Source organism: Mastomys coucha, unplaced genomic scaffold (genome assembly GCF_008632895.1).
Source record: "Mastomys coucha isolate ucsf_1 unplaced genomic scaffold, UCSF_Mcou_1 pScaffold15, whole genome shotgun sequence".
Lineage (NCBI taxonomy): Eukaryota > Metazoa > Chordata > Mammalia > Rodentia > Muridae > Mastomys > Mastomys coucha.
This window is the reverse complement of record NW_022196897.1, coordinates 139,422,852-139,447,993: the sequence shown is the minus strand read 5'-3', so window position 1 is coordinate 139,447,993 and position 25,142 is coordinate 139,422,852. Positions and strand designations below refer to the sequence as shown.

The 25,142-nt window shown below is 47.8% G+C and overlaps 1 protein-coding gene and 2 long non-coding RNA genes across 4 annotated transcripts in view; 2 read left to right on the top strand and 1 right to left on the bottom strand.

Moving 5' to 3' along the window:
• The window catches only part of Commd7 (COMM domain containing 7), a 15,112-nt gene extending 10,838 nt beyond the window's left edge, over positions 1–4,274 (top strand). Inside the window, exons 4-9 of one of the 2 annotated variants that reach the window (XM_031372350.1) lie at positions 369–425; positions 509–546; positions 1,067–1,157; positions 1,365–1,414; positions 2,563–2,611; positions 3,654–4,274. In XM_031372350.1, the coding sequence (XP_031228210.1) occupies positions 369–425; positions 509–546; positions 1,067–1,157; positions 1,365–1,414; positions 2,563–2,611; positions 3,654–3,730 (362 nt within the window). In that variant the 3' untranslated portion in view covers positions 3,731–4,274. The remainder of the gene's footprint in view (positions 1–368; positions 426–508; positions 547–1,066; positions 1,158–1,364; positions 1,415–2,562; positions 2,612–3,653) is intronic. The other variant, XM_031372349.1, reaches the window with a different exon arrangement.
• A 12,654-nt stretch (positions 4,275–16,928) lies between these two features.
• LOC116092463 lies at positions 16,929–24,499 on the bottom strand. The gene is made up of 3 exons (XR_004119273.1): positions 24,426–24,499; positions 21,906–21,965; positions 16,929–17,314 (listed from the first exon to the last, which is right to left on the bottom strand). It is a non-coding gene; the product is annotated as an uncharacterized LOC116092463 (long non-coding RNA).
• A 94-nt stretch (positions 24,500–24,593) lies between these two features.
• The window catches only part of LOC116092462, a 5,203-nt gene continuing 4,654 nt past the window's right edge, over positions 24,594–25,142 (top strand). Inside the window, exon 1 of the long non-coding RNA XR_004119272.1 lies at positions 24,594–24,975. This is a non-coding gene — a long non-coding RNA (uncharacterized LOC116092462). The remainder of the gene's footprint in view (positions 24,976–25,142) is intronic.

Here is a 25,142-nt window from a genome sequence, read left to right as displayed (position 1 = left end):
TCGTGACAGGGTTTTTCTCTGTAGATCAAGCTGGCCTCAACTCAGAGATCCTGCTGGCTCTGCCTCCCAAGTGCAAGGATTAAAGGCGTGATGACCTCGCTCAGCTGCACTCAGCCTTGTCCTAGACTTCCCCTGTGCCAGGCTGCTGTGGATCTCCAGTCCTCCAGTCCTGGAGTGCACTGGACCCCACTGCGCAGGTGCGCGGCCGCCCTGACCCACGGTGGCTACCGGGCTGCTTTTTCTCCCCAGCCATTGGAGAGAGATCGCTACTTTTGCCTTCTGTATTCTTTCTTAGTTTGGATCCAGCAAATACTTCTTACTGACCATTGCCCTCATTTACACTTTGTGATTTCTCCCCTGCCTCTAAGGTGCCTTGAAGAAAGGCCTCACTGCAGAGCAGGTGCGGACTGATCTCCTGACCCTAGGTAGGTCTTTATCTAGGGTTGCCTGTGGAGGAGGAGGGCCTGGGAGCTCTTTGTTATGTTAATATCCTTCTGTTCTCTTATAGGTCTTAGCGAAGAGAAAGCCACTTACTTTTCTGAAAAGGTATAATTCTAGTAATCAAGGTTAAGAGCCTGGTTTTTATTTCCTGAAAAGAAAAGGGGGAAAAATGCTGAGCAAGACAAAACCATCCTGTTCTTACCTCCTTTAGCTACTCGAGCGGGAACGACACACCTGCAAGCTGCCAACCAGCTCTGCTTAGGGCAGCCCTAATTTTTCTCCTTTGGCTTGACAAACATTAATGCCATTGTTCCAATAGGATTAGATCTTGGGATGAAAAAAGAATATTTAAATTGGGTATAGTGGTGCCTGCCCATAATCCCACTGGGAGTTGGGCTTAAGGCCAAACTCAGATACATAGAAAATTCAAAGTCAGTTAGGCTTCAAGATGCCCTGCTGAAAGATTGTATTCCCACCGTGTCTTGGATATGTGCAAGCAGGTGGACGCAGCTCTTAGTTTGCTTTCTTCTCTCTTGTTGAAAGCTGAGCACAGCAGTGCTTGGAGCAGAGGAATAGGGACGATGGTCCCCAACTCTGATGATGCCAGCCTTTGCTTTTCTTCTAGTGGAAGCAGAACGCCCCGACCCTCGCACAGTGGGCCATAGGTCAGACCCTGATGGTTAACCAGCTGATTGATATGGAATGGAGGTTTGGAGGTAACTACATAGACCCATTCCTGGCTATCTGTGTGGCTGTCCTGGGGCTGGAGAGAGGCCTTCGGAAAGCCTGGGTGGGGGAGACTGGTACCACCTTTCTGGTTCTCGTTCACCCCAACATGGCTGCTCAGAACAGCCTGCTAAATTGAGCTCTTCAGAAGAAGTCCTCAGTCAGTCATTTAGGATTCTCTTCTGTGTGTGTCACAGTGACATCTGGAAGCAGTGAATTAGAGAAAGTGGGAAGCATATTTTTACAGGTAAGTGTGTGGTCAGTGGCGATGGGGAGGGTTTCAACCCGGTTAAAGGTTATCCAAAGCTGGGCACGGTGGCACAGGCTTGTAACCCCCCCCACAATCAAGAGGTTCAAACATCAGAAGTTCAAAGCCAGTTGGGGCTTCATGAGACACTTCCTCAAATTGTTTTAATTAAAGCTGTATTGGTTTTTGTTCTAGTCAGTATTCTAGCTGTGAAGAGACACCATGACCAAGGCAGCTCGTGTAAGAAGCATTTAACTGGGGGCTTGCTTACAGCTGTATTGGCAGCAGTCATCATGGCAGTGTACAGGCAGATGTAGTGCTGGAGAGGAGGCTGAGAATGGTACATGCTCATCTATATGCCGCAGGGAGAGAGAGAGGGAGGGAGGAGGAGGAGGAGGAGGAAGAGGGAGGGGGAGAGAGCACACCCCCTACAAGGCCGAACTTCCTAGTCCTTCCAATACTATCAAAGAGTTACACTTCTGTGACAAAGCATTCAAATATGTAAGTCTGTGGCAGCCATTTTCATTCAAACCACTACATGTTTGATATCCTCCTAAGTGATTGCCCCCCTAAAGTGCCCTGTGCATCTCAGAACAGTGTGATCAGCCAAGGATATGATCCCCAACATGCCCGCCTTCAGATGAGCTCATTTTGGTGTTAGTCATAAAAGTTCAGTTACTTCACAGGGCTGGGGGCCGTCAGGATTTTTTACATGGGAAATTCAGTCCACTTCCTATAACTCCTAAGATAGAAGCCTATGATGGGGCTGAGAGGTAGCTCAGGGGTGGAGGGCTTAGTCTGCTGTAGCTCCTGGGAAGCTTTGGAACTGAACCAGGTGAAAAGATTTGGAGGAATTTCTTTTCTCAGCTGTCATTTAAATGTTGTTATTGTTGCTATTGTTATTATTATTATTATTACTACTTATTATGTATGAGAGAGAAATGGTGCATTGTGGATGTGGAGGTCAGAGGACAGCTTGGTAGAGTTGGTTCTCTTCTCCCACTTTTATGTGGGTCCCAGGGGTCAAACCTGGGTCACCAGCTCATGTAGTAAGCACTACCCACTGGGCCATCTTGCTGGCCCATCATTTTAATTTTAAATTTATTTATTTATCTTCTCTACCTTCTCTTTTCCCCCTTTCCTTTTAGTTAAAGTTGGTGATTAAGAAAGGAAAAAAAACTGAAAATTTGTATATAGGTGAGTCTCAACTGTAGCTTTCCACTTCCTTCCTTCGGTCCCCTGGGCTGGTGACATCTTCCTCACAGAGCCCATCTCTCTAAGACAAGGTTATCACCAAGGTCTGGAGCAACCTCCACTTCCTTTCCTCTCAGAGCAGAACTGTTGCTAGGCTACTAGGAGGTTGGAAAGCAAGTAGAAGGGGGTGAAAGGTTGTAAAATGGAAGGAGATTGGAGGCAAAAAACTGTTGGGTTTTTTTGTTTGTTGGTTTGGTTTTGGTTTTGGTTTTTTTTGTTGTTGTTTTTTCGAGACAGGGTTTCTCTGTGTAGCCCTGGCTGTCCTGAACTCACTCTGTAGACCAGGCTGGCCTCGAACTCATAAATCTGCCTGCCTCGGCCTCCCAAGTGCTGGGATTAAAGGCGGCATGCGCAACCACTGCCCGGCCTGTTGGGTTTTTTTTTTAAGATTTATTTATTTATTTTATGTATATGAGTACACTGTAGCTGTCTCACACACCAGAAGAGGGCATCGGATCCCATTACAGATGGTTGTGAGCCACCATGTGGTTGCTGGGAATTGAACTCAGGACCTCTGGAAGAGCAGTCAGTTCTCTTAACAGCTGAGCCATCTCTCCAGCCCCTGGAGGCAAAAAACTCTTGTTGTGGACATCCCTGAATGCCCTGTGAAACCCTCCATGCTTCTGTGTGACACCATTATATACACACTAAGCTGAGACCCTTGAAGTCAAGACTGTAAGTTCCTTATTCTGATAGGTTATATACATCAGGAGCCTCTTAGCTGCATGTCGCTCAATGGAGCCCTTACCTCCATTAGCATGCTATAGGTCTGGGTTTGATTCCCAGCACCACAAGAAGGAAGAAAAGGCCACTAGGATTACCAACGAATATAGATGTCAGCCTGGAGATGGAGCACTGGGTACCCAAGGCCCTGGGTCTGCTCCCCATCAAATGAATAAACAATGGCTTGGGGTAGAAAAGGATTTTCCTGGTAACTCTGTGGCGTTGGAAACACTCAACCTCAAACTGAATTTTCTCTCCCCAGAATTAACCTTGCCTCAGTTCTACAGCTTCCTGCACGAGATGGAGAGAGTCAGAGGGAGCATGGAGTGCCTCAGCTGATCCTGCTTCTTGTTTCCTTGCTCCTGCCTCTTCCCTAGTGGCTACTCCAGGGTCCCAACTGCCTTTCAAGGCCACGCGCAAAGTATTTCTAAAAACAAGAGTCTCAGTGCTTGAGGAGCTGCCTGATTCTTCTGTAAGCCCCATTGGGAGCCCCCTGGGTGACTTTACACCCAGACAGCCACCGTATCTGGGACTGCTTTCTTTCTTCTGGGAGGCGGGTATTGTCACCTCCCATTCAAGAGTAAACAAACGGTTCAGTTCCTTCATTCATGTGGTTGAGTACTTGTGGCTGAGGAAGAGGCCAAAGGTGTGGACTGCGGCTCAGGAGTGGTCTCATTCTGAGGGGGAAGGGCATTGCCTGCCAGTCCTCTGTGTAAAAGCCTGTGCTTAGTCTTCTCTAGAAAGAACTGAGGCCAGACTATCTCTGGTTTTGTCTCTTTGTCTTTTGTGTTATAAGGAGATAGGCCTTTTGAGGCCATCTTAGATTGTTTTGGTTCCAGAAGTCGAACCACCTTTTGGTAAATTAAAGGAGAAACAGTTGGGACTGGAGAGATGGCTCAGTGGGGAAGTGCACTGGCTGCTCCTGCAGAAGTCCTGAGTTCAAACCCAGAAACCACATGGTAGCTCACAACCATCTGTAATGGGATCCAGTGCCCTCTTCTGATGTTTCTGAAGGCAGCTGCAGTGTACTCACATACACAAAATAAATAAACTTTTAAAAAAAAGAGAGAGAAACAGTTTCTAATGAAAAGCTCTGAATCTTCTAAATGTCTTTTTTCCACAGTTTGAGAGTCACCTGAGCTGAGTGTAGTGGCATACACCCGAGCCTTGGCCCTGAGGAGGCAGAGACAGGAAGATCACTGAAAGTTAGAGGTCAGCCAGGGCAGCAAAGTGAGAGCCTGTCTCAGACCAAGCCAGCCAGTGGGGGCTTGGGGGGGTGAGACTGATGGCTGTGGTTCAGAGTGCTTCCTGCTCTTTGAGAAGACCCAGGTTGCTCTGTTCTCAGCATCCACCTCTGAAAGCTCACAGCAGCCTGTAACTCCAACTTCACACCTTCTTCCCTCCAAGGGCAGATGCACACGTGACATGCACATACACATATGTTCTCTCTCTCTCTCTCTCTCTCTCTCTCTCTCTCTCTCTCTCTCTCTCTCACACACACACACACACACACACACACACACACACACACACAACAATACAAATGAAGTAAATCTTTTTTAGAAGGGCCACAGGGTGTGGCATAGCTCAGTTGGGAAAGTATTTGCCTAACATGCATAAAGTCTGGCTTTATTCTCCAACACTTCATAAAACCTGACCTGGGCTACATGACCCCTTGTCTCAAAAAAAATAAAAAAATAAAACCAGGGCCAGTGAAATGGCTTAACAGCTAAATACAACTACCCTGATACCTGACAACCTGAGTTCAGCCCCCAGGACGCACATGGTGGAAACAGAAAACTGATTCCCACAGGTGTAGTCTAACCCGTACACCAAGCATGCCTAGTGTGTGTGTATGTGTATGTGTGTACATATATATATGTATATATATATATATATATATATATATATATATATATATATATATAAATATTTTTTTTTTATTTCTTTATTTATTTCGAGACAGGGTTTCTCTGCATAGCCCTGGGTGTCCTGGAACTTGTTCTGTAGACTAGCCTGGCCTCCAACTAAAAAAAAAAAAAATTAATTAAAAGCAAATAAATAGCCGGGCGGTGGTGGCGAACGCCTTTAAGCCTAGCACTTGGGAGGCAGAGGCAGGTGGATTTCTGAGTTCTGAGTTCGAGGCCATCCTGGTCTACGAAGTGAGTTCCAGGACAGCCAGGGCTACACAGAGAAACCCTGTCTCAAAAAAAATTAAAATAAATAAATAAATAAGAGCACTGGCTGCTTAAGCAAAGGGCCTAGATTTGGTTTTCATGGTACACCTGTAGTAGCTCACAACCCTCTGTAAGTCCAGCTCCAGGGAATTTAATGCCTCTGGCCTCCAGGAGTGCCTGTACTAACATGCACATAATTAAAGATAATAAATAAATCTCTACCCTGGTTTCTTAAATAGTCCTTCGAAATTCTGTCTTTGAACCATAGCTAATCAATCTCATGAGAGAACTAGGGGCCTTCCCCAAAAAAGAGAAAGGTAACTTGTTTGAATAGGATACAGTCAATGCATTTCTGAATGGCTCGGCTCACTGTATAGCCCAGGGTAGCCCCAAACTCAGACAGTCCTCCTACCTTACCCTTGGAATGAGTGCTGGCATTTTAGGCATGTACTCCACGCCAAGTCTTTACAAGGGACCAAACACAGGGCTCCCTGCATGTTAAGCAAAGCACTTCACACAGCCGCATTCCCAGCCCATAAAGGTTTTGTTGTTTTTACATTTATTTATGTGGGGTAGGCAGAGTCGTGTTTGGGGCCTTGTGGACTCAAGACAACCTTCAGGAGTGGGCACTCTCCTTCCACCTGGTGGGTCCTAGGGATAGAACTCCGGACATCAGGCTTGGAACCTGGCCGTTTACCTGCTGCCCTCAGCAGAGTAGTTCTGAGTGGACAGGAGGGCCCCTTCCCACCTCTTTTTCCAGCTACTCACTGGAGGAGATCTGTCAGTTTGTCCTGTGCTCTGGAGCGATTTCTTGCATTTGACTCTATGTGCATATCTTCTCTGTGTATTACCTCACACAGACAGCAGCGTGGAGACACACCAACCTGGACCTTGTTTTTCCCAGTTAACTTGGAGGTCTCTCTTTATCAGCCTCTGCTTCCCTCAATGACTTATCTGACCAGTGTCCTACTGGTGGATGCTCAGTGCTACACTTGTCTGTCTCCTCTTTATTTGGTACAAGGTCTTTCTGTGATGCTCTGGATGCTCTGCAAGCATCCAGTTCTCTGGCCTAAGCATAGTGTCTGCTGGAATTAAAGGTTCGAATTAAAGATCTTCACCACCAGTTTTGGGGTTTTTTTGTTTTTATGTTTTTTGGTAATTGCACATTTTGCACATTACAAGTATTTTTACTAAGTCCACCATGATGGTTTATAACTTTAATCTCAGTACTTTCAAGGCAGAGGCAGGCAGATCTCTGTGAGTTTGAGACCAGCCTGATCTATATAAGGAGTCTCTAGACAACCAGGTCTATGCAGAGACACCCTATCTCAAAATTAAACAGACAAAAGAACAACAAAAAATACCCAAACTTTTTATTTACGTTGAAGGGCTGTTTTTTTTTCCCATGTCAGTGCATAAAGATTCTCCATCCCAGCCAGGTGGTGGTGGCACACGCCTTTAATCCTAGCATTTATTTGGGAGGCAGAAGCAGGCGGATTTCTGAGTTCAAGGCCAGCCTGGTCTACAGAGTGAGTTCCAGGACAGCCAAGGCTACACAGAGAAACCCTGTCTCGAAAACAAAAAAAGATTCTCTATCCCTTTCTGGCTGTAAAGCAATGTAATGTGTTCATGCGTTATAATGGTATTTGGTTAATGCCAGTATTCATCAGGGTTCTCTAGAGAACAGAAACAGCAGGATGTACATACATGTCTATCACTGTGTGTGCGTGCGTGCATGTGTGTGCGCGTACATGCGTGTGTGCTTGGGTTGTTTCTTTCATTTTGCCATTTTGAGACAGTCTCGTATAAATAGCATAGGCTGACCTAGAACTCACTGTGTATCTCTGAGGATGGCCTTGAACTCTTCATCCTTCTGCCTCCACCTCTCAAAGGCTGAGATTATGCCAGGCCGTGGTGGCACATGCCTTTAATCCCAGCACTTGGGAGGCAGAAGCAGGTGGATTTCTGAGTTCAAGGCCAGCCTGGCCTACAGAGTGAGTTCCACGACAGCCAGGGCTACACAGAGAAACCCTGTCTCGAAAAACAAACAAAAAAAAAAGGCTAAGATTACAGTTTTTCGCTGTCTTGCCAAGCAGAGCTGTTTTGTGTTAAAGGATTTGCTGTCAGGATTACTGACAAGACTTAGGGTAGATGACAGCAACACCCAGAGAAGAGCTGCAGTCCCGTTCCGGAGGTTGACTACTAGCAAATTCCTTCTTGCTCCAGGGGAGGTCACTTTTTTTTTTTTAATATTAATACAATAAGCTGATTAGATGATACTACTCCTAGCACAGAGGGAGTCTGCTGTACTCCAATTCGCCTAATTTAAATTTAATTCCATCTCAAAAATACCCTCACCAAAACCACCCAGAATGGTATTTAAGCAGCTGATCAACGTGGTCCAGCCATCCTCATGCCAGACAGCCCTACTGGTGAATGTTCAGTGCTACACTTGTCTGTCTCCTCTTTGTTCTTTGACAAAGTCTGTCTGTGAAGCCCTGGGTTCCCTGAAACTTTTTGTTGGAATCTTTGTTCCCATCATCACCAGAGTCACCATTCGAAGTTACATCCAGGCATGCTGATGAGACCTCAGAGAACCCTGAGAATCTAATGTAAGAATTCACACAGGGCATGGTGGTGCCTCAAATCTCAGCACTCGGGAGAAAGCAGCAGAGAGCTCCAGGCCACTTCATAGACTGGTTTTGGGTTTTTTTGTTTGTTTGTTTGTTTGTTTGTTTTTCCTGACAGGGTTTCTCTGTATAGCCCTGGCTGTTCTGGAACTCACTCTGTAGACCAGGATGGCCTCTAACTCAGAAATCCACTGCCTCTGCCTCCCAAGTGCTGGGATTAAAGGCGTGTGCCACCACTGCACAGCTTCATAGACTGTTAAAGCCAGGGCCACTCTATTAAGGCAGGTGTCGTGGCACACACCTGCAATCCTGGCACTTGGGACACTAGGACAGAAAAATTGGTGCAAGTTCAAGGCCATCCTGGAATACGTTGTGCACTTGCGCATACGTACAAAATCAAAACCCATTCCCATCACAGAAAGGGAAGCTCAGGCCTGGTGAGTGGCCACTGGCCAATGGTCATGGAATGCCATCCTGTGGTCAGTGATAACCTTACCTTACTCAGGAATGGGACCCAGAAGCAGGAGAGCCCTCAAGCCAAACCATCTAGAACTGGCCTCATTCCAGATGTTCTCTAAGAGTCAACATTCCTGGTGGCTTGATGAAGTCTTGACCTTCCATGGGCTCACCTGTTCTCTGTGAGCATTCTTCTGTACAGGTCTGACAGATCCAAATGTTTATGGTTCTGCACAGTATCCAGGGTAAAAGGCAACCCCTGGCAGTGTCCCCTGCCCACCTCTCTGATCACAATATCCCCATCCCCTCCTAACGTGTCCATGTTAGAGAAGCCACATCATGCAGCCATCTGCACTCAGTGTGTCCCCGGCTGCTTTCTGTTGTGTATTTTTTTGGGGTTTTTTTTTTTTTTTTTTTTTTTTTTTTTTTTTTTTGGTTTTTCAAGACAGGGTTTCTCTGTGTAGCCCTGGCTGTCCTGGAACTCACTCTGTAGACCAGGCTGGCCTCGAACTCAGAAATCCGCCTGCCTCTGCCTCCCAAGTGCTGGGATTAAAGGCATGCGCCACCACTGCCCGGCCTGTTGTGTCTTTTTATAGTGTTTGATTATGTAGTAACGGCTGGCGTGGAACTCACATAGAGCAAGCTGTTCTCAAGCTTGTGGTGATCCTCCTGCCTCTGCCTCCCAAGTGCTTGGGTCACCTGGTACCTCCAACAGTTGGCACCCACATGGGCCTTCATCACTGCCATAGCCACCAGGAGGGCAGGGTCTTAGGGCAAGCAGCTTGGGTTCCAGTCCTAGCCCATCTTCCCCTCACTGTGACCTCAGGCAACTGCCACAACCTACTAGAATCTCAGTTTCCCCACTTCTGAATTAATTGGCTCAGAGTTACTGCATAGAACACTGGGCCCAAAGCCTGCTCTCTAGCCTGGGAACTACTTACTTATGTGTTCTGGAGACTTGCTGCCTGTGGGCTTGTTGGCAGTAATTTGTTTTCAGCTTAGGAAGTCCTGCCTACTCTTGGCATGTCTCAGCTCTCCTCCTCTTTTTCCCACATCCACAGTGTCCTATGTCTTACCCTTAAAGAACTGAAACAGAGCCGGGCAGTGGTGGTACACGCCTTTAATCCCAGCACTTGGGAGGCAGAGGCAGGCGGATTTCTGAGTTTGAGGCCAGCCTGGTCTACAGAGTGAGTTCCAGGACAGCCAGAGCTACACAGAGAAACCCTGTCTCGAAAAAACAAAAAATAAAAAACGAACAAAAAAAGAACTGAAACAGTGTTGTATCTGTATGAGTATTTTAGAGAGAACATCAGGTCCCCTGACACTGGAGTTACAGGTACCTGAGAGCCGCTATGTAGGTGCTGGAAACCCAGGTCCTCTCCAAGAACAGTCAGTACGCTTTACCTGCTGAGCCATCTCTCCAGCTTCTGTTTTCTCTGACACTTACTTATTGTGGGTTTGTGTGTGGACACGTGTGGAGGTCAGAAGGCAGCTTGTAGAAGCTGGTTCTCTCCTTCTACCAGGTAGGTGTCAGGAACTGATCTCAGGTTGTTAGGATTCGTGGTACAGTACCCTGTGAGCCATTTTTATAGCCTGTTGGGCTCTTTAAGTCTTTGGGGTTGGTACACTAGTTCAGTGGTTAAGAGCACTTGCTGCTCTTTCGAAGGATATGAGTTTGGTTCCCAACACCCACATGATAACTTAAAATCATACATACCTCAGTTCCAGGGAATTTGGCAGCCTCTTCCGACCCCCACAAGCATCAGCCGTACATAGCCGTACATGCAGTATTCCCACATATGTGTCAGCTGTCTTGGAAGATTGCTATTGCTGTGATAGAGCACCCTGACCAAAAGCACAATTCTAAGTCATTGTTCAGCATGTAAAAAAGTCAGGACAGGAACTCAAGCAGGTGCAGGAACCTGGAAGCAGGAACTGATGCAGAGGCCATGGAGGCTAGCTGCTTACTGGCTTGCCCAGCTGTTTGCTTTCTCTTTCTTTTCCTTGTCTTTTGTTTTGTTTTGTTTTGTTTTGTTTTTCAAGACAAGGTTTCTCTCACTGTCCAGGAACTCACTCTGTAGACCAGACTGGCCTTAAACTCAGAGATCCTCCTGTCTCTGCCTCCTGAGTGCTGGTATTAAAGGTGTGTCCTTTAGTTATTTGGCTGTGTTGGGATTTTGTTATGAGTATAATCTACTCCATGTAGGACACTGATGATGACATGTTCAGACTGCTCCTCAGGGATTCTGCCGCAATGCTGGGCAGTCCTTCCTGCTGTTCTCCTTTCATTTGTACATGCATTTTCTCTTGTTCTGAGTAAGAATTCTGTCCTCCGCTTTGGCTGCAAAGTCAATCCCCCCTCCCCTCTCCATACTGTTCATTAAGATGGTAATTAATGGTCAGGCCAGGAGAAGAGGAATCAACCACAACTTTGCCACTCACACTCAGTAGCAAAGGGTATAGAGTGCTCTAGGTTGCTGGGTAGGGCTAAGGAAGCAGGCACCCCCACCCCCACGCCAACCCCTCCACCCTCTGTTCTTCCCTTCACACCTGCCAGGCTCAGTTCTGTCAGCCCTGAGCATCAACCCCAGACTCAACCTGCTGGCTTGTCCCTTTGGTGATCCGCATTTTTTTTAAATTATTTATTTATTGTTATATGTAAGTACACTGTAGCTGTCTTCAGATGTACCAGAAGAAGATGTCATTACGGATGGTTGTGAGCCACCATGTGGTTTCTGGTTTGAACTCAGGACCTTTGTTAAAGTAGTCAGTGCTCTTACCCGCTGAGCCATCTTACCAGCCCAGGGATCAGCATTTTTATTAGATCTTCCCTACAGTTTTGGGGTATAAACCAGTGGTTTCTTTGGTACTCAGGGGTGCTGGAGTGCAGTGACTTCAGAAACCAGGCTCCACCCTTGAAGAACTTGAAATCACGCTTGAGAAATTTGAGCAACATACAAGGAATCATCAATCCTGGTAGACAGGCTGTGAGTGATGTCAGAGGTCTGATATCTAGGGAACAGGGGACATGAATGATGGGAGAATTGGGGGCCTCTGCAGGCTGGGTCAGAGTGAGTTGTCCTGACAGGTGCGGGGGGCAAGGGTGGTGGGGTTCACTTTTGAGCTGTACTCTCCCTTCCCATGACCTGTGCGTGGAGGGAGACAGGAAGCTGCCTGGGGCCTCTGGGAGGCCCAGTACCTGCTGGTGACTAAATAAGGGCTTACAGAGGCTTATGAAATAAGGCTGCTTTCACTTCAAAGAGCCGTTGCAAAGCAACTCCTGAAGAGAGGTAAGTGCAAATGAATTTCCTAGACAATGTCCCTGGGCTTCCTCCAGTGCTTAGCTCAGAGACAGCTGAAGGGTGGGGATTGCTGATCCCAAAATATGCGCAATGATTTTAAGTGGAACACAGCCAAGATGCTGGAAGTGTGTCAGTCTCCAGGTCCTTTGAAACCTCAGGCATTGGCTGCTCCCCTGCAAGGAGCCCAGACCCCACTCTGTCCCAGCCCTTCCCTCTCCATTCTGTGTAAATCCTCTATAGAGGTGTTCCCTTCTTCCTCTTTCCTGGTTGGTTCCCTCAAAGATAAAACACGGGGATTATAGGACTTAGGAGGTGGGATAAAAAGAGCAGGAATCCAAGGCTACCCTTGACTACATATAAAGTTCCAGACCAGCCTGGGCTACCTGACTGTTTTAAAAACCAACCAAGCAAGCAGTAAACAAGAATTCATTCAGATGATCTCTAAAGACATTTTGAACAGTGGTGTGTGTGTGTGTGTGTGTGTGTGTGTGTGTGTGTACAGTGCATAGGTCAAATGTAGGCTTAGTAGACTTCCAGTGTCTTATTAAAGATTTTGTTTATATATATATATATATATGACTGTTACATATAATATATATATTAGACTGGGTCTCTCTATATCCCTGATTGTCCTAGAACTCGCTGTATAGACTAGGCTGACCTCAAACTTACAGAGATCCACCTGCCTCAGCCTCCCAAGTGCTAGGATTAAAGGAGTGTGCCATCACAGCTCAGCTGTTTATTTTTATTTTGCGTGTGAGTTTTTGTTGTTGTTGTTCTTTTGTTTTGTTTTGTTTTCCGGTTTTTCGAGACAGGATTTCTCTGTGAAGCCCTGGCTGTCCTGGAACTCCCTCTGTAGCCCAGGCTGGCCTCAAACTCAGAAATCTGCCTGCCTCTGCCTCCCAAGTGCTGGGATCATAGGTGTGCACCACCACTGCCCAGCTTACTCTTGAAGCTTTTGAGGCAAGAGCTTTAACTACTGAGTCTCTTCCCTACACTGTCACAAGTTTCTGCCTGCCTATCTACCTACCTACCTACCTACCTACCTACCTACCTACCTACCTATCTATCTATCTATCTATCTATCTATCTATCTATCTATCCATCCATCCATCCACCCACCCATCCATCCCTCCAACCATCCGTCTGCCTGCCTGCCTGCCTGCCTGCATACCTATCTATCTATCTATCTATCTATCTATCTATCTATCTATCTATCTACCTTCCTCCCTTCCTTCCTTCCTTCCTTTCCTTTTTTGTGTTTGTTTGTTTGAGGCAGTGTCTCTCACTAAACCCAGACCTCACTGATTCAGCTAGATTGACAGCCCACAAGCCCTGGGGATCTTCCTGTCTCTGCCTCCTCAACACTGAAATTAAAGGTGTGCAGCACCATGCCCAGCAATTTATATATGCACTGGGGATCCCAGCTTCAGTCCTCTGGTTATCTCCCTAGCACCATACTTCTATGCTTTATGGATATAGTTCCCATAGCCCTCCTTTGTCTTCATCTTCAGCAGCATAAATATCTGCTCCCTCCAGAAGGCTTCCACTATATATGATCCAGTAGACACTGGTGTTCTAAGTAAAAATGATTACCAGCACTTTGTGGATGATTCTTCTTATTATTTTTGTCTTGTTTATGCTTTATTGGAGAAATATATTGGGTGATTCTTAATTCTGGACCTGCATTGAATGTTTTATATTTAAAAGTTTAGGCCAGGCAGTGGTGGCACATGCCTATAATCTCAGCACTTAGGAGGCAGAGGCAGGCAGATTTCTGAGTTCGAGGCCAGCCTGGTCTACAGAGTGAATTCCAGGACAGCCAGGGTTACATAGAGAAACCCTGTCTCAAAAAAACAAAACAAACAAAAAAAAAAAAAAGAAGAAGAAGAAAGAAAGTTTTGGTTTTTTTAAAAGATTTATTTTTATTTTATTTTATGTGTATGAGTACACTGTAGCTGTAAAGATGGCCATGAGCTATCATGTGTGTGGCTGCTGAGAATTGAACTCAGGACCTCTGCCAGACCCACTCGCTCCCATGTAATTCACTGTAGCTGTCTTCAGACACACCAGAAGAGAGTGTTAGATCTCATTAGGGGTGGTTATGAGCCACCATGTGGTTGCTGGGATCTGAACTCAGGACCTTTGGAAGAGCAGTCAGTGCTTTTACCAGCTGAGCCATCTCGCCAGCTCAAAGCTGGGTAGGTTTGGGAAGGTTTGGTTTGGTTTTCTTCCTTCCTTCCTTTCTTTCTTTCTTTTCTTTCTTCCTTCCAAGACTTATTTACTTATTTATTTAAATTTAAAAATATATTTATCTATTTTATGTCTATGAGTACACTGTGGCTGTCTTCAGACACCCCAGAAGAGGTCATCAGATCCCATTACAGATGGTTGTGAGCCACCAACCGGTCACTGGGAATTGAACTCAGGACCTGAAAGAGCAGTCAGTGCTCTTAACCTCTGGGCCATCTCTCCAGCCCCTTGTTTTCATTTTTTGCCGGGAGGTGGGGGGAAGATGGAGTTTGGGGTTTTTTTTCAAGACAGGGTTTCTCTGTATAGCCCTGGCTGTCCTGGAACTCACTGTGTAGCCCAGGCTGGCCTCGAACTCAGAAATCTGCCTGCCTCTGCCTCCCAAGTGCTAGGATTAAAGGCGTGTGCCACTACTGCCCGGCTGCAGTTGGTGCTCTTAACCGCTGAGCCATCTCTCCAGCCCTGAGCCAGTGGTTCTTCCTCCCCTACCCCCAGACAGGGTTTCTCTATGTAGCCCTGGCTGTCCTAGAACTCATTCTAGACCAGGCTGGCCTCGAACTCAGAAATCCACCTGCCTCTGTCTCCCAAGTGCTGCAATTAAAGGCATGCGCCACCACCATCTGGTGGAGCCAGTGGTTCTTAACCTGTACAATGCAGTCACCTAGAGAGGATTTGAAACAGCATTGGTTCTATCAGCTCTGCCTGAATCAGGAGTGGGCTTGGAGAGGGGACTTTGTATCTGCCTGCCTGCCTGCCTGCCTGCTTGCCTATCTGTCTCATTTTTGCAATGCTAGGGATAGAACCCAGGCTTCACTCCCTAATGAAGGAGAGATGTTCTGGTCATTCAAAGCGTTAAGTTGAAGACACACTCAGATGACACAGCCGAGCATGGTAGTGCATGCATTTAATCCACTACTTGGGAAGCAGAGACAAGCAAATCTCTGTGATTTGCCTGTGAGTTCCAGGCCACCCTGGTCAATAGAGTGAAACCCTGTCACACACACACAAAAGAAGATACAGGGACTTGAGTGCCGGCTTTAGGGCCTCTGGTTGTGCCAGGCCTTTGGGGCACCATGGTAGATAATATCAACTTGGTGGGCTCACTCTACCCAGGGAAATGGTGGACTGTGTCAATAAGTAACCATACGGGTAACTGGAACGGACCTGTTTTTCTGAGTACCTCGGGCCTCATGCTAGGCCAGTGCTTTACCATTTGTTTGCACCCCAGCCCTTCACTTATTGACTCTCTACTCTGTGTGTGTGAGACGCCGAAGTATGTGTAGGAGTGCATATGTGTCCAGATGTCCTCACATGTGTGACTGACTGAGTGGCAGGCAGGCAGATTTCCCTGCTGAGCTTACTGAGGTCAGAGAACCACCTAGGAGGTTGGCCCCCATCTTCTACTTTGTTGGAGAGGCTGTCTCCTGCTGTTTGCCACTGCAGATGATAGCCAGGCTCCCTGCTCTGTGAGCCTCTTGTTCCTACTCCTATCTTAACATAGGAGCGTTGGTGTGTCACCCACATGCCTTTGTATCTGCCGTGTGAACACTCTACCCGTCCCCCAGACCTAACATTTCATTTGGAGAATTTCGTTTGTGTGTTTTGTATGTGTAGTGTATATGCATATGGTATATGTTCCCCTGTGTGCGGCTACATGTGCTTGTGCATGTGGAGGTCAGATGAGGACGTCAGGTGTTCTGTTCCGTCATCTCCATTTTATTATTTTGAGACAGGCTCTCTTCCTGAACCTGGAGCTGAGCTTGCAGCCAGCAAGCCCTAAGTGATCCTCCTGTTTATGTCTCCCACTAAGCTAGAGTTATAGGTGTGCAGTCATGTCCAGTTTTTAACACGGATGCTAGGGACTTGAACTCAGGTCCTCATGCTTGCAAAACAAAACATGTACTCTTCCTGAGCCGACTCCCCAGCAGCTTACTATTTCTTTTGAGATATTGTCTCACTGAGTTGCCCAGACTGGTCTTAAACTCACTCTGTAGCCTACTTAGGCATTCCTTGACCTCCTAAATAGCTGGAGTTACAGGAATGTAGCACTAGGTGTGGGCTCTAGGCAGGGGGAGCTGGGGAATGAGGAAAGAGAGTAGGATGATAAGAAGCCTAACCTAGGAATGTGGCACAGAGGAATGGTACCTGCAAAGGCCCTGAGGCCAGCGCATACTTTGTATCTTTAGGAAACAAAGGGCCAGGGTAGGGGAAGAGAAAACAAGAGTAATGGGACAGAAGTCAGCGGGAGACAGATAGAGATTAAAAGCTTAATTCTTCCTTGTGGGGTTAGTTGCCAGGCTCCAGTTATGCTATCTACCTTTGGAAGTCTCTGATGACCTAGGACTAGTCGGTCATTTCCCGTCCACGGATCTGTTTTCCTTTTAGGTAGAGTGGCCCAGTTTTATGTGCCAAGCTGGGCCCAGGTAGAGTCCTAGGAGACTTGACTCTAGATGTCCACACATTAAATAAGTAAGTGCCCACCGCCATATGGCGCCAGAAGCCTTTGGAAGCTGTCAATGACATTTGCTCGTATGTTCATAATTGAGCGAAGTCATTCTTTACTCCACTCTGTCCCCAGGGTGGATGGTCAGCCAGCATTAATTTACTGGGCTGAGCTGGCCTTACTTCACACGCTCTCTTCAGGAGGAGGAAAAAGAGGAGTTCTGGGGGAGCTGGAGACCTGGGCTTGGGCCCTGAGGCTGTGTGGCCAAGGACACAGGGCTTTGCGAAGGTGTCATTTTTTATGAATGATTTCCTGACAGGACTGACTCAGACTCAGCCAGAGTTGCTAGGCTGGGGAGCAGGCCTCTTTTCCGGAGCCTAATCTGCCTGGGGCAGCTGGCTCCAGAGACGGAAAGGCCTGTGCAGCTCAGAGCTATGCGGTTGGTTGGGGACACTGGTGGTCTTTGGCAGTTTTTCTCCTCCCAGCCTTTCTTAGCTTATGGTGGCAGTGGGGGAGGAGCAGACCCACTGGGGCTCTGGGCTCCCTCCTTCTTAGGAGGCCGCTGTCAGCAGCTTTCAGCACCGCTGCCTGCCTGGAGCCTGCCGTGCCTCCAGCAGAGGTGTCCTGGGAGTAATGCTTTTCCACAACGGCCTCTGTAGCCAGGCCTAGAAGCAGAATGCAGGGTGGGAGCAGGGTGAGGGCAGAGCTCCCATGGAAAGCAGGAGGGAGAGATAGGGAAGGATTCTGCCTTCTCCACCCACGTACCAGCCCCAGATCCTCCCCCAGATCATTTTAGCACCAAATCTAGGAATTTTCCTTAGGTTCAGAGAAATTCCTGGGAGAAACCCCTTGCTTTTGGCTCCAGTGAGAGGGTTTTTCAGGCCCATCTCAAAGCCTGGGCAGAGCAGATCATGGTGGCTCAAACCCATCATCTCAGCATGCAAGAAGTAGAGGCAGGAGGGGCACTTAGTGAATTCCAGGCCAGCCAGGGTTATAGGATCCGTAGTGTGAGACACTATCTCAAAAAAACAAAACAAAAGCCAAGCTGGTGTAGCGGAATACCTCAGTCTGAGCACTTGGGAGACAGAGGGAGGTGGATCTCTGAGCTTGAGTCTAGCTTGCTCTACATAGAGTGCTCCAGCCGGGCAGTGGTGGTGCACACCTTTAATCCCAGCACTTGGGAGGCAGAGGCAGGTGGATTTCTGAGTTTGAGGCCAGCCTGGTCTACATCGTGAGTTCCAGGACAGCCAGGGCTACACAGAGAAACCCTGTCTCGAAAAACAAACAAACAAACAAGCAAACAAAAGAATACATAGACCGGTCCAAACCTGTCAAAGTAACAAAGTGAAACTGTCTTAAAAACAAACAAACAAAAAAAAAATAAAATAAAAAGAAACCAGCCATGGTATCATGTGCCCGTCATCCTACCACTCGGAAGGAGAGAAGGCAGGGTGCAGGAAAATCAGGGATTTAAGACTGCCTCAGCTACAATGAATTTGAGGCCAGCCTGGGCTCCATAAGTCCCTGTCTCAAGTAAAGAGAGAGAGACAGCTAAGGGGAGTCAGGGCTACGGAAGTCCCTGCCCTGCTAGTGTCAGGGGTCTTTCCTTCTGCATGAGTTCATGAAGCTTTGAGAAGGTCGGCCACCTACTTGACAGAAGTGTCTGACCTGCTGGGCTCTTTCCTCAGTCTACCCTTCATTCACTCTGTGGGCCTCTATGGGCTCCGTAAAGGGCGCTGAGATGAGCCCAGGAAGCCCAGCCCCTGCTTAGCTTTGCTACTGCTCCCCTACACAGGCCTCAGAGAACAGAGACAAAGACCTTAGGGGCTCCTGAGGTGATGATGCCCACTGGCTCTGAGACTCATTATGGCCCGGGTCACTAGGCTCCAGGACTCTCTAGAGGTCAGCTGTGCTGATGAATTCTGGGAAACTAGAGTGGAGTGGGGAGGAGGCTGTGGCTGCAAGACCTCAAGTTCTGAGGAGCCTCTGGTGCAGGCCTCCTCCCACTGCCTTGTCAGCAGGCCAAACCCTGGAATTTTGTGCCAAGTCTCTGGAAAGAGCCCTGTCCTGCCAGCCAAGGGACAGAAAAGCAAGATTAAAGGTTCCAGAAGTGGCAGTAGTGGTGCGTGCCTGTAATCCTGGCCCTTGGGAGGTGTAGAGAAGAGGATTGGGAATTCAAGGCTAGCTTTGCAAATCTGAGGCCAATTCAGGCAACATGAGATCCTGTCTCAAAAAATAGATGATAGGTAGATAGACAGATTAGATAGATAGGTAGATAGATAGATAGATAGATAGATAGATAGATAGATAGATAGATGGATCGATGGATGGACGGACAGATGGACAGGCAGACAGACAGACAGACCAACCGACCTAAAAAAATACATAGGCCTGGCCACTGGCCCCAGTCTTTCCTTGGGGATTCCCTCTAAATCAGTGTGCCAACTCCTCTTCTCTCCAGCCCTACTCATACTGGCCAGGAGCCAGGCAGGGCTGAATGCTTCCATGAGTGTATACCTATGCTGGAGGGGTGAGTCTGGGGAAGCACGTGTGTCTACTGGGACACATAGTCAGCTGCCCTCCTGGACAGCCAGCCAGCATGCCTGGGGTGGCAGCTGGTGTCACTGCATTTTCCCCTGTTCAGCCTCCTTTGCATTGTGAAAGATACTGACCTCCTGATGGAGGTTGTCATCTCTTTGTTTCACCCACAGTGCTCTGGTGGGGACTTCTGTTCCTGTACTTAATTCTTCAACATGCCTGTCTCCCTAACTAGACATTCCATTTCCTCGAGTCTGGGTCTATCAAGCCCCACAGCTGACACCCATTTCTTGTGAAAAGAACTGATCTTCTCCGAGGAGGGACAGGAAAAGTGAGAGGTCCCTCTCCCTACCTTTCTGTGGGCCCCTATTTTTATGGTCCGAGTGACTGAACCCAAGGTTGCTCTCTGTTCCCTTTTGTCTCAGGTTCATCCTTGAAAGAGTCTGGTGCCATGGTCACTTCAGAAGCCCCGGACACCAGAAGAGGCAGGGATGTCACCAGGGCACGGGGAAGAGCGGGTGGCTCCAGCCTCTATACTTCCTCTTCTCCTCACACCTGCCACTTCCTGACCGTGTGGTTTCTGCCCTCTGTGAGAGCTGATAAACCAAGCCTGGAGGCCCCAGCACCGTCTCCCACGCCTTCTCAGGCTGGGCTTGGTTCCTTACCCTGGGCAGTGCTTGGCATGTAGTTGCTGTATACAGGCGTATGGCACTGTCAGGTAGACTGGAAAGCTGGCAAGCAACAGCGTCTGGGTTTGCCAAGGACATTTGACACACTGCCCTACAAGCTTGTGTCTTGGAAGGCTGAGCTGAGTTGGCTCCCTAGCTAGATTGTTCAGAATGGCCTTTGCTACCATGCAGAGGTTATGAGGGCCTGGGCTCACGGCTCTTTGGAAGCATGTGATGCTCTCAATGCTGCCTAGGCCGATGTTTGCAGAAGGTGACTCTCGGCACGAGAGCAGTGAGGATCGGAAGAAGCAGTGTGTTTGAAGGAGCTACAGGGGCTGCTGGCTTCATCAGTGTTTGGAGGTTTGTTTTGGGGTACTGTGCTCTGATTGAGAGAAACTAGGAGCCAGTTTATCCGAAGCCAATTAGAGAGTACTTGTTAGTGACCCCTGGTGCTCACTGGGCCTCCCATGTGTCAGAGTCCCGGCCCAGGGTGTGCACTGGACTTACCCAGCCCATGCAAATAAAGACAGACCATGGAGACAAAGAGCTGAGTGCCTGGCCTGAGTGGCAGTTAGGACAGCAGACTCTGGCAGACTATTGCAGGGTCATGTCCTAGCCTGCCTCTGTGCCTCGGTTTCTCTGTTAGGTAGTCCTGGGAGGAACCTGCGGCTTCCGGTTGTGTGGTGTCCGGTCCTCCTCTCTGTGGCTTCAGTACTTCAGCTCTGCTCTGACCTTCTGTGTGCCCCAGTCCCCAGGCAAATTCCTCCTCACTGTCATAGCTCAGCACCACTGTCCTTTTCTCTAAGAGGTCTTCCCTGGCTGCTTGTCTGTCTCATCTCACACCCAGCTATGGCTATGTCCTAGGGCTTTATCCCCTTTTATCATCTTCTCCCAGCACAGAACTTGGTGTTTTCATTTAGAGCCAGGCTCTCATGTAACCCAAGCTGGCTTTGGAACAAGAGCCAAGTAAGACCTTGAACGCTTCCGGTCCTCCAACACTGAGTTTATAGGCATACAACACTGTCATTCTAGCTTTGATTTTCTTGTCATTGTTTTTGGTTTTGTTTGTTTGCATGTTGTCTTTTGAGACAAGGTTTCCTTGTATAGCCCTGGCAGTCCACGAATTCAGTCTTTAGACCAGGCTGGCCTTGAACTCGGAGATCCACCTGCCTCTGCCTTGCAATTGCTGGGAGTAAAGGCGCGCACCACCACCACCACCTGCTTAAATTTGCTTTTTGAGTCAGTGTCTCAATCTATAGCTCAGCGTACTCTAAAATTCATTCCATAGCCTAGGCTGACCCCAAAGTCACAGCAATCCTCTTCCTTCAGCCTCCCCAGTACTGGAATAAATCTCCATGCCTGACTTGAATAAATATTTATCGAATGAGTGAATGAGTAGATGTCCTGAGGGTCTCATCTGTCTCTTAGCTGTGACTCAGGGTCCCACCCACTGTGAACATATCTCATTCCTACATCAGTAAGACAGGATCTTGCTATATAACCTTGGTTGACCTAGATCTTGTTACTTGTTCTGTAGACCAAGCTGGCCTTAAGCTCATAGAGCTCTGTCTGCCTCTGCCTTTTGAGTGCTGGGATTAAAGTGTGTGCCACCACATCCAGCTTTCCCCTGGACTTTGGAATGGTTGCAGACAACAGGGAGCATACTAGTACCTTGGGCATCTGGCTCATCACAAGGATGGGTCTTTCTGGAGCCTTATCACTGTGTTCTTGCTGCCCTGGCTCCCTGCTGTCCATGTATATAAGGACTTACACGTGTGTGAACTCTGGTGTGTATGTAGAAAGAAGCGAGGTCATCTAGGTGGGTCCTGGACCTGAGTGGCAGAAGACACAGAGATGCCCCTAGAAAAATAGCTAGTTTGGCCTGAGAAGATGAAGTAGTAGATAAAAATATGTGTCTCACAAGAGCAAAGGTCCAAGTCTGCATCCCTAGCACCCACATTTAAAAAATAAAGAAGCTAAGCCCGGCAGCATTGGTGACAGACATGCCCTTACAAGCCTATCACTGGGCAAGCAGAAACCAAGGGAATACCTGAAGCTCTGTAGGCAGCTTGTCTTGTGAATCAGTTAGCTCTGGGCTCAATGAAAGATCCTGTCTCAAAAAAAATAAGGTGGAGTTAAGAAGACACCCCATATTAACCTCTGGCTTCTGCACACATTTGTACACATGTGTACCTACACGGATAGACACAAAGTTTGAGACTTTAAGCTGGGTATGGTAGTAACATGCTTAGAATCCCAGCACTCCGGAGGCTGAGGCAAGAGGGTTGCCATAGGTCTGAGGCCATTCTAAGATACGCAACAAGGCCCCGTCTCAAAAGGAAAAGGGGCTAGGCACAGTGATACATACATGCCTTTAATACAAGCAAGCATTCAAGAAGTGGAATCTACCCTTGCCTACACAGTGACTTCAGGCCAGCTTATGGGCTACATGAGACCCTGCCTCCACCACCCTACACACACACACACACACACACACACACACACACACACACACACACAGTTAATAAAGAAATAAAAGGTAGTATATAGGAGGTAGAGGCAGCCAGCCTGGTCTACATAGAGTTCCAGGGTGACATGCTCAGACCCTGTCTCAAAAGGAAGAAAGAAACAAAGAAAGAAAGAGAAAAAGGAAGGAAGAAAGAGAAAAAGGAAGGAAGAGGAAGGAAGGAAGGAAGGAAGGAAGGAAGGAAGGAAGGAAAGAAGGAAGGAAGGAAGGAAGGAAGGAAGGAATCAAACAAGCAAGCAGCTGGACCATTGTTTTGAAAGGGCTGGATACTATTTGTTTTTGTCATCTAATTCCAAGCATTTGGAGCTAGCATGGCTGGCCCCTGGCCCACTAGCGCCTCCAGGTGGTTTCTAAATGCTGAATGTTTTGGGATTTGCTCTTTCCCAGTTAGGCAGTGGATTAGTCTTTCTCCAGCCCCAAGCATCAAACTATTAAGTCCAAGAGCATGAAACCACCTGTGCATTTCCAAGACAGGGCCCCCAACACAGCATTGCTCTGCTAGGTAGATTATATCGAGTCTTTCAAAAGATGGTTGCATCTGCTTGCTTGTTCGTTCTTTGAGACAAGGTCTCACTGTGTAGCCCTGACTGGCTTGATACTCACCATGTAGACCACCCTGGACATAGAGATCCACCTAGTTCTGCCTCTTTTGCCCAAGTGCTTCGGGTTTTGGTTTGGTTTGGTTTTTGTTTTTGAACTACATGCCTTTGGCCGGGAGATGGTGGCGCATGCCTTTAATCCCAGCACTTGGGAGGCAGAGGTAGGTGAATTTCTGAGTTCGTGGCCAACCTGGTCTACAGAGTGAGTTCCAGGACAGCCAGGGCAACACAGAGAAACCCTGTCTCCAAAAACAAAACAAAACAAACAAACAAACAAACAAAAACAAATGCACACACACACACACACACACACACACACACACACACACACACATGAGGCCAGTGTGGTCTCCATAGTGAGTTCCAGGATAGCCAGAGCTACATAGTGAAAACCTGCCTTAAAATAAATAAATAAACACATTAATTCATTAACTAACATGTTACATTTTATTTGTGTGTGAAGGGTCAGAGGTCAACTTTTTACCAAAAAAAAAAGTGTGAGTTTAAACTGACATTTTCATATATCAGTGCTTTCTATGTGCTCAAACAATTTATTCTTTCTCTCTTTTTTAAAAGATTTATTTATTATTATACATAAGCACATTGTAGCTGTCTTCAGATGCACCAGAAGAGGGCGTCAGATCTCATTACAGATGGCCGTGAACCATCATGTGGTTGCTAGGATTTAAACTCAGGACCTTTGGAAGAGCAGTCGGTGCTCTTACCTGCTGTGCCATCTCACCAGCCCCAATTTATTCTTTTTCAAAACAGGGTTTCTCTGTGTAGCCCTGGATGTCCTGGAATTCACTCTGTAGACCAGGCTGGCCTTGAACTCACAGAAATTCACCTACCTCTATCTTCCAAGTGCTGAGATTAAAGTTGTACACCACCACTGCCCTGTTAAATGATTTCATTTTATTTTTTAATCTTATGTGCATTGGTGTTTTGCCTGCATGTGTGTCTGTGTGAGGTTGTCAAATCCTCTGGAACTGAGTTCCAGACAGCTGTGAGTTGCCATGTGGGTGCTGGGAATTGAACCTGGGCTTCTGGTAGAGCAGCCAGTGCTCTTTAACTGCTGGTTCATTTCTTCATTCAGCCCTTCAAACAAATTTTTAAAATGATGTTTAAAATATACATATGTGTGTACCTGGGGTTGGGGTTGTGTGCCTGTGTGGAGGCTTTAGGTCCTGGAGCTGTAGTTGTGAGCCTCTGAGATGGGTGCAAGAATGAGTCCACTTGTCTGGAGGCAGACCGCGTGCACTCACTCTTCCCTCGGCTCCGGAGCCACCTCTCCAGCCCCACCTAAGCACTTCCGTGGGCATTAGCTCTGTTCCTATTCCCAAGAGCTACAAGCTGTAGGCATTACTAACGTTCTGATATACACTTGAGGACACAGAAGCCCAGAGGGGCTAAGCATCGTGCCCAAGGTCGGGAAGCTACTTACAGAAGGTACTCACACGGAGATGGGCTGGCCCCAGTGCCCACCTAATCTCTACGTGAGAGTCTACGAAGGTACTGGATAACTCTTTCGTTGCTCAGCAACGCGGCCATTTTCTGAGACACAGAACGTGGCCAGCGTTTCAATTCTAGGCCCTCGGCAAAATGTGTCTGGTCGGGTTCTTTGGGGTTTCGTTAAATGAAGTGTGCTGGTCTCTTCCTGGGAAGATGCAGCTATAGGGAAGGGTGGCTTTGAGTCAGAAAACAGGAGGCCGCCCTGTCTCGCTCTCCTGCCCTCCTGCCTGTCCAAGGGCTTCTCAGTATTCAACAGCTTCACTAGTTAGTAAAGGTCTGGCCACCTTCTGTCCTCACCCAGCAAAGCTGTGTGCAGTCAGTTTCATCTGCTTGGAGCCTCGCCCACCAGGGCCACGCCCACCAGAACCACGCCCAGCCCCTCTGGCCTGCCAAACAGAAGCTGGGCAGTCTCTAGGGACAGCAATTGGATGGCATGGTGATACTCTCCCATTCTTCCCTAAGCTCTTGGAATGAAATCCAAGGTGACCCTGACTGCTTGTCTGGTACATCCCACCACCACTTCCCTCTCCCTCTCCCTCTCCCTCTCCCTCTCTCCCTTTCCCTCTCCCTCTCTCCCTCTTTCCCTCTCCCTGTCCCTCTCTCCCTCTCCCTCTCCCTCTTTCCCTCTCCCTCTCCCCCTCTCCCTCTC